This window comes from Stomoxys calcitrans, chromosome 2 (assembly GCF_963082655.1).
Source record: "Stomoxys calcitrans chromosome 2, idStoCalc2.1, whole genome shotgun sequence".
NCBI lineage: Eukaryota > Metazoa > Arthropoda > Insecta > Diptera > Muscidae > Stomoxys > Stomoxys calcitrans.
Genome location: NC_081553.1, coordinates 163,044,252 through 163,053,849, shown reverse-complemented (window position 1 = coordinate 163,053,849; position 9,598 = coordinate 163,044,252). Strand labels below are relative to the sequence as shown.

Sequence of the window (9,598 nt, the reverse complement as noted above, 5' to 3'; positions counted from 1 at the left end):
GACCCTCCCCAATAGCCCAATTTTCAAAACTACCAGATCTTGGAGATGCGTGCATCGATTTAAGCGAAATTTTGCATGCTACCTTATGGTACCCCAAAAACACGAAATTGGTATACAATTTTTGGGTCAATTAACCTGGGGGGACGCCCTATCCCAAAACCCAACCGGACGATTATGTTTAACTATTGGGACATTATGAGTATCAAATGAAAGGTATTTAAGAGTAGAGTACGAATTTGGTATACAAATTAAGTCCAAAGTGCTCAGGGGGGCTCCCACCTCCAAAAAACACCCCAATAAGACTTTTTTTACCGCTTTGGGCAATATGGGTATCAAACGGAAAGTATTTAAGAGTAGAGTATTCCTTGGCGTCTGAGGGACCTCCCCACTCCACAAAGGCCACCCACATGGACATGTTCACCGATTGGGAGAATATGGGTATCAAACGAAAAGTATATAAGAGTACAGTATGAACTTTGTATACAAATTTCGCTCAAAGTGTTAGAGGGGATCCCTCACCCTCCTAAACCCCCCAAAGTGACTCTTTCACCGCTTTGGGCAATAAGGGTATCAAATGAAAGATCTTTAAAAATAGAGTAAGAATACAGGGTGGCTGATGAAAGCCGCTACCAAAAAAAAATGTAATAACTTTTTTTCTATTTAATAATAATAATTTAATAATTAATTTAATTAATTAATTAATTAATTTAATTAATAATAATTTAATAATTAATTTAATAATTTAATTTAACATGAATAAAAGAAAAATGTATTCCATACACCGAAAAAAAAATGTAGCAATATTCATCATTGTAGCAATATTCATCAGCCACCCTGTATGATATCAAAATTTATTCCTTGGTATCTGACGTGCCTCCCCAACCCCCAAAACACAGCTGCAGGGATTGTTTGCCAATTGGGACAGTATGGAACCAAATGAAAGATGTTTGGAAGTTAAGTACTCATCTGTTATATGAATTTAGTGAAAAAGGGGTCTACGGGGCCTCCTCAACCAATAACCCCTTAATCGGGCATGAATGTCCAACGTCATAAAATGAATATCAAATGAATGGTCTTTGGGAGTTGACTACGAATCTGGTATATATATTTGGGATAGAGTTTGGGACCGGCCCACCCACTAAATAAAGAAAGGCCTATGTCAGATGAGTTCGAATCTGGTGTTGATATAAGGATTCAAGAATTTGGATCACGTCTAGCCGTCCTGCCGTTCAGCGTCGGGGAGAACGACCATCTCCTTTCAATAAAAACAAAACCAAGGATGTCTCAGAGTGCTATCCCCCTCCCCCTATCCTACTCAAAAAAGAAATTAAAAATAATATATGAAGGCCGATCAGTATAAAATAGGACAGCAATAAAAAGTCTTTGGTAGTAGAGTACACTTTTTAGCCTTAAATTGGTTCAATCCATAAAAATGTGGTATTCCAAGTGGAAGCTTTGAAATATGATTTTGCATTTAGATAACCAAAACAAACAAAAATAGTGTGGATCTGAACGAGACGCTGAATATCTTGATAGCCACCTTCAAAATGCTTGACATAATAGGGCCAAACAAAATCGTGATCTAGCAGGATGCTGATATTATATCAGTGTCCGCTCCCTAAACTCTCTTCAAACCGGCCTTGTTTGCCTACTATGGCAATACATAATAGGTATTTGATAGTAAGTTCGGCCGGGCCGAATCTTATATACCCTCCATCACGATCGCATTTGTCGAGTTCTTTGCGCAGTATCTCTTTATAGACAAACAAAGAGTAATAATTAAGGACGGAGGAGGAGCCATATCAAGTTATGGCCTGATTCGAGGCTGGAGAAGCAAAATCGGGAGATCGGTTTATATGGGAGCTGTATCAAGCTATAGATCGATTCTAACCATATTGAACACGTATGTTGAAGACCATGGGAGAAGCCGTTGTACAAAATGAAATCCAATCGGATGAGAATTGCGCTCTCTAGAGGCTCAAGAATCAATATTCCAGATCGGTTTATATGACAGCTATATCAGGTTATGGACCGATTTAGATCATACTTCGCACAAATGTTGGAAGTGATACCAAAACATAACGTGCAAAATTACAGCAAAATCGGATAAGAATTGTGTCTTCTAAAAGCTCAAGGAATCAAGACCCAAGATCGGTTTATATGGCAGCTATATCAGGTTATGAACCGATTTGAACCATATTTAGCAAAGTTGTTGGAAGTGATATCTACACTATATGCAAAATTTCAGTCAAATCGGATGAAAATTGCGTCCTATAGAGGCTCAAGAAGTCAAGAAGTCTAGACCCAAGATCGGTTTATATGGCAGCTATATCAAAACATAGACCGATTTGGCCCATTTACAATCCCAACCGACCTATACTAATAAGAAGTATTTGTGTGAAACTTCATGCGGCTGGCTTTACTCCTTCAAAAGTTAGCGTGCTTACGACAGACAGACGGACAGCGGACGGGCAGACGGACGGACATTGCTATTTCGACTTAAAACGTCACGACGATCAAGAATATGTATACTTTATGGGGCCTTAGACGCATATTTCGAGGTGTTAAAAACAGAATGACGAAATTAGTATACCCCTATCCCAAGGTGGAGGGTATAAAGATGAATTTCATATCCATCTCACCCCATAAACTCCCCCTAAACCAATGGTTATTGGGGCTCAAATAAAAGAAATGTGAGAGTAGAGCCCGATGCTGATATTTTTTCAGGGCTAAGGGCGCGGTTTGCCGCCCCACACCAGATACCCCTTTAAGTTGATATATTTGTGGATTATGACAATAAGGGTCTCAAATCTGATATCTGTTTTATGGCCAAGTGTTTCAGGGACGCTTCAGCTACACTCCCCCTAAAGCACACATATTTACCAACTATAGCAATATGTAGCTCAAATGTGATTTTTGGGAGTATGGTATGAATCTGATATCCACTTTCAGGGCAAAGGGTTTGGCTACTCCAATTCAACCCCAAAACTAGGAAAATGAAGTAGATCTAACACCTTAACTAAAGGGTGATTTTTTTGAGGTTAGGATTTTCATGCATTAGTTTTTGACAGATCACGTGGGATTTCAGACATGGTGTCAAAGAGGAAGATGCTCAGTATGCTTTGACATTTCATCATGAATAGACTTACTAACGAGCAACGCTTGCAAATCATTGAATTTTATTACCAAAATCAGTGTTCGGTTCGAAATGTGTTCAAATTTTGACAAATTTTGTTCAGCGATGAGGCTCATTTCTGGTTGAATGGCTACGTAAATAAGCAAAATTGCCGCATTTGGAGTGAAGAGCAACCAGAAGCCGTTCAAGAACTGCCCATGCATCCCGAAAAATGCACTGTTTGGTGTGGTTTGTACGCTGGTGGAATCATTGGACCGTATTTTTTCAAAGATGCTGTTGGACGCAACGTTACGGTGAATGAACACATTTCGAACCGAACACTGATTTTGGTAATAAAATTCAATGATTTGCAAGCGTTGCTCGTTAGTAAGTCTATTCATGATGAAATGTCAAAGCATACTGAGCATCTTTCTCTTTGACACCATGTCTGAAATCCCACGTGATCTGTCAAATACTAATGCATGAAAATCCTAACCTCAAAAAAATCACCCTTTATTATGGGCGGACTCCTCCTTATCTTAATTTCAAAAACTCCAGATCTCAGAGATGGGTGGGGCAATTTAAAATTTAGTTTGTTTATAATAACTTAAAAAGAGAAATTTGGTCTCCTTATTTAGGGTGGGATACGTAGGGGCCCCTTTAAGTTGATATTTTGCGCGGTATCTCTTTTTAGGCTAACAAAGAATAATGAATAAGAACTGTCATGCTATTGGAGCTTTATCAAGTTTTAGTCCGATTCGGACCATAAATGAATTAAATGCTGAAGAGTGTAGAAGTCATTGTGTTAAATTTCACCCAATTCGGATAAGAATTGCGTCCTATAGGGGCTCAAAAAAAAAAAATTGAAAGATCGGTTTATGTGGGTGTTCAAAATACATTTATTTTGAACATGAGAGATAACGCATTAGCATTTCATAGCCCACGCGTTGTTATCTTATAGAGTCTGTGTGCTGTTTAGGGTCTATTTGTACGATCGTCTATCTCATAAAACCAATACGCACAGCCGTATAAACCCTGCATGTGTACTTTTAAAAAGGGAATAGATAATGAGTCTAAGAAATGCATGTGTGTGTTTACTTAGGATCGTAAAATATCAGATAAGGAGAAACGGAGATATCACCGCGTTGGTATCTCGTTCTAGTTTAGTTTTAAGATTTTCATTTATTGTAGTGATAGGAAATTTGAAAATAAATGGTCAGTATAAATCTAGCATCAGAGAAGTGCGTTTTAGATTCAGCTCAACATTTGGTCCTTCGTAAAATTGAGTTATCCCCCACCCGAGGTAAGAAGCTCAATGGAACTAGGCCTATAAAGCAATTTAATAAAAATTGTTTAACACCCACTGAAAAATTAAATTCTGTGAAGAAGCGTCCTCGTGGCTTTAAACAACGAGAAGAAAAATAATAATAGAAATCACAATCCACTAAAAAGTGGAAATACAGTGAAGAAGCGTTCTCGTGGCTTTAGACAACGAGAAGAAAAAAAAAAACACATAATAAAAATATCAGAAAAATAAACAAACAAAACTACAAATAAAGTAAAATGGTTCGTCAGCAGTTATACAAGCGTCAAAATGAGATTGGTGAATATATCATCAAATTGAAGCAAAGCTGCCTTAAGGAAACCGCAAGAAGTGTGGCTAAGGAAACCTGCAAAGCCCAGTTGGGGCAAGTTTGGCAGGAATTCAAAAATAACCACACGAAGTTAACCGAATTGGGTATCACCGAGGAACCGTACTTTAAAAACAAGTATTATGAGAAGGTGAACTCATTGGTGGAGGAAATCTGTGCAGCCCTAGAGACGAACGAGGATGCAGCCAGCCAATTGGAAACTGGAAAAACTGAATCGTCGGGGTTGAAATTACAACAAATCCAACCGCAGGAAAATGGGGAGTCCAAAAATGAGAAGGAAAGAATAGCGGGAAAAAGGAAGGAAAGAATAAGAAAACTTATTCGAAAGTTAGTAGGAGAACTACTAGAGTTGGAACAACTCAATATTAAAGTCTTGCTGGAAGAAGCAAAAAGATCATGGGAAACACAGATGAATCAAATTAATGATCTATTATGGGAACTCACTATCAACCATGAGGGGTCTTACGAAGACATCACTAAAGAAGTTGATGAAGTAGAAAACCTCTACAAAAGAAGTAAAACAACGCTGATCTTAAGATTGGACAAATGTAAGGAGGAGAGATGTCCTATAAAACTAGCGGAGATAAAAATACCGGACTTCTACGGTAACGTGGAAGAATGGCCATCTTTCCATGATTTATACAAGAAGCTCGTACATGATGCCGAGAGCTTATCGGACGTTGAGAAAATGTTTTATCTGAAAGCTCATATTAAAGGAGAAGCGTCAAAAGTAATTAAACATTTACCGGCAGATGGAAGCAATTACCAGCCAGCGTGGGAGATACTAAATCAACGCTTTGGAAATAAAAGAATTTTGTTTCAAACGATACTAGACCGATTGTTAGATCAACCCCATGTGTGTAGTGAGAACGCTAAACAAGTAAAAGGATTACTTGATACAACAATTGAATGCGTCCAAGGGTTAAAAGCAATGAAATGCAACTTCGAGGATGCTGTAATGGCGCGTGTAATCATCCGTAAGCTAGACAAAGAAGGTTTATTATTATACGAGCAGCATACAAAGAAATCGAAAGAAATTCAGGAGCTTAAAGATGTTTTGGAGTTCTTGGAGGAACGATATCAAAATTTGGAGGCAGCAGGTACAAAGAAGTACAGCAGCAATTACAATCATCGGCAACAGCAGCCTATGAAAAGTACGACACTCTATACGGATAAAAGTGCGTGTCTATACTGTAGAAAACAAGGACACTTAACGGAAGAATGTCGAAGTCTGTTGAGATTGCCAGTGGCGGAACGAGTATCATGGGTTAAAACAAAAAATATATGCCATAGATGCTTGAACCACAATCAGAATGCAAGATGCGATAGTACCATCAAATGTGGAACCTGTGGGTTTAAACATCATTCGGTACTCCATCTAACTAAGACATCCACTACATGTGTTGCTAACGGGACAAGGAGTGTCCTACTGGCAACGGCTCAGGTGCAGGTCAAGAATATACATGGAGAGATGGTTACCTTGAAAGCTTTGGTGGACCAAGGATCACAGTCAACGTTTTTAAGGGAAGAAGCAGCACAGATACTTCAAATCCCTCGAGAAAAGGCCAATATGGAATTGCATGGACTAGGTGACAATTTGGTGGGAGTTGCAAAATCAAAAGTAAAAGTTAGGATCCATCCGAGATTTCCCAGCAACTATTCACTCGATGTCGAAGCTCTTATTTTACCAGCGTTAGCTTCCGTCCATTTGGATTCTTCGTTAGTACACAACCAGGGTGTATGGAAAAACTTTCAATTGGCTGATCCAAACTACTACAAGAACGAGAGGATAGATATGGTGCTTGGCGGAGATGTGTATGTGGACATACTAAAGAACGGAATACATAAGAAGCATGGAATGTTGGGGCAACATACCAAGCTGGGATTAATGTTGTCCGGCCCATTAACGATTCGAGTCCCAGTAGCGAAAAAAGGTGTCAATGTCACTACAGAGATTGAAAGATTTTGGGAAACTGAAGAGTTGGATATGGACATGGTTACAAACGATGACGAAAAATGTTTGGATAATTATGCTGCTACAACGAAAAGAAATGAAGAAGGGCGGTTTATAGTTCAAATCCCCTTCAAAGAAGATAAAGAGCTGGGAACATCGTATAAACAGGCAGCAGCCAGACTCATTAGCCTGGAGAAAAAGCTCATCAAGGATAATGCTATGAAGCATGAATACTCAAGAATTATGGAGGAATATATTGCACTGGGGCACATGAAGCCAGTGAAACAGATTCATAGCGGTAAATATTATTTACCACATCAAGCGGTTGTTCGAGAGGACAGTCTGACTACGAAAGTCAGAGTGGTTTTCGACGGTTCCGCGAGTACAAATAATGGAAGAAGTCTGAACGACATAATGCATGTCGGGCCACGGGTGCAGAGAGACGTCTTCAACATACTACTCAACTTTCGTTTAAAAAGGTTCGTGATTTCTTCAGATGTTGAAAAAATGTACCGCCAAATAATGGTGGATGAGGAGAGCCAGCGGTATCAACATGTTCTGTGGCGGAAAGATAGGAATGAGGAAATCAAAGAATATCAGCTGACAACAGTGACATTCGGAACAGCAAGTGCCCCGTTCTTGGCCGTAAGAACCTTAATGCAGATTGCGAAAGAATGCGCGGATACGAAGGTGAAGCAAATAATTGAAGAAGATTTTTATATGGATGATCTTCTTACGGGGGCAGACACAATAGAAGAGTGTCTCCAGCTTCGATTCAAAATATCAAGGCACTTAGAGGGTTATGGATTCCATCTCAGAAAATGGTGTTCAAACAATGAACACATTGTGAAATCATCGAAAGAAGACAAGGAGAACGAAATAATAAACATCAATGAAACCACTAAGTAAAAACCCTGGGACTTCAGTGGAAACCGAAGGAAGACGAATTTCGATTTAAAATATCGGAATACCCAGCGGAGAGTACAACAAAGAGGCTGGCTTTATCATATCTAGCAAAAATATTTGATCCGCTTGGGTTGCTGACACCAGTCATAATAACGGCGAAGTTGTTTATTCAGAGTTTATGGTTGCTAGAGATGCAATGGGACCAGAAAATCGATGGAGATTTGGAGATCAGCTGGAAAGAATTCGTGACACGTATTTCGTCTCTACAAGACGTTAAGATACCTAGATGGCTAAACTCTTCATCCGAAAGTAAAATTAAAATTTTGGGATTTGCGGATGCATCAGAGAAGGCCTATGCAGCAGTGGTTTATATTAAAACCGATAAAGGAGTTTCCTTGATGGCTGCAAAAAGCAAATTAAACCCGTCCTTGATTACGCCTATACAACTGCAAGAGGAGATAAATAAAATTCGGGAATATATTCCAGACCACTTGAAGCTACCAGGAACAGCAGAGAATCAGCTACGCAGCATATATAAATTGCTAAAGGCTAAGGCATCGGTCATAGAGAATCGCTTAGTGGTGTCCGTCTGGATTCCTCTGTTTAGTGACCAGGTGTCTCAACTTCATGAGATGATTGGCGTGCCGTTTGAGAGACTAGGAAGAAGATTGATACCAGTCCTTCGGAGTGATTACATCATTTATAATTTTAAAATGGACGCTTATCACCTGTTCTCGGAGTCTGAATTAAACAATTGCCAAACCTTTGGCGATGAAGAGTACGTCTGCGATGGAGGGTGGCCCTGGATAGATGCTAACGATCAATCTTGTGAGACATCTCGTCTAAAACCTCGCATCAAACCAAGCTGCAAGTTTGATGACTTTGCTGCGGATTCATTTTGGAAGAAATTGGCGCTAGTAAACAGCTGGATGTTTAAAGTTTTCAACCAGACAACGGGACATATTCAATGCTCGAGCCGCTCACAACGAATAATAGAGTTACCCCTGCAAGGCGTCTTGGAAGTGGAACCTGGCTGCACCGTTAGAACCCTAGGAACAACAATCACTGCGCCGTTAAGCCTCCAGTCTAGTCGAGATGTAGAAGATAGAGTGAATTTCACAGCAGACTTAGCTCAGATTGAAGAATTTAACATGCTTCCTTTGGGACCAATGATTATCAATCACACCCGCCAAGTTGATGAAGTGATGACGAAGCTTAGAGATGTCCAGAAAACAAATGTCGATCTAAGGGGCTTGCAGTTTCATCATATGAGTGGTCATGCTGCTCTTATTTTAGTTATTCTCATAATAATAATATTAGCGATATGTTTTATTAAGAAGTTTATTCAAAGGCAAAATGTATCAGCTTTAAATTTTTAGATCTTTAGAACTTATGTAAAATAATATATCTAATATTACAGTCCACTATTACAAATTATCGAACGACAAATCAAAGATATAATTAGACAAAAATACAGTCAGTCCACTATGTAGACTTACGCGCCCGGCAGAATGTTCAAAATACATTTATTTTGAACATGAGAGATAACGCATTAGCATTTCATAGCCCACGCGTTGTTATCTTATAGAGTCTGTGTGCGGTTTAGGGTCTATTTGTACGATCGCCTATCTCATAAAACCAATACGCACAGCCGTATAAACCCTGCATGTGTACTTTTAAAAAGGGAATAGATAATGAGTCTAAGAAATGCATGTGTGTGTTTACTTAGGATCGTAAAATATCAGATAAGGAGAAACGGAGATATCACTGCGTTGGTATCTCGTTCTAGTTTAGTTTTAAGATTTTCATTTATTGTAGTGATAGGAAATTTGAAAATAAATGGTCAGTATAAATCTAGCATCAGAGAAGTGCGTTTTAGATTCAGCTCAACAGTGGGAGCTGTATCAGGTTATAGAACGATTCCGAAGCCGTTGTGCAAAATTTCAACCAAATTGGGGGAGAATTGCGCCC

General features: G+C 39.1%; 1 protein-coding gene across 1 annotated transcript; it reads left to right on the top strand.

Moving 5' to 3' along the window:
- The first annotated feature begins 4,678 nt into the window (after positions 1–4,678).
- LOC131994795 (uncharacterized) lies at positions 4,679–7,630 on the top strand. Its single transcript, XM_059361681.1, has one exon. The coding sequence runs from the start codon at positions 4,679–4,681 to the stop codon at positions 7,628–7,630; it is 2,952 nt and encodes a 983-aa protein (XP_059217664.1).
- Positions 7,631–9,598: the final 1,968 nt, after the last annotated feature.

What these genes read in the sequence shown, in the direction of transcription:
- LOC131994795 (XM_059361681.1), top strand. Translation starts at nt 4,679, where the DNA reads ATGGTTCGTCAGCAGTTATACAAGCGTCAAAATGAGATTGGTGAATAT.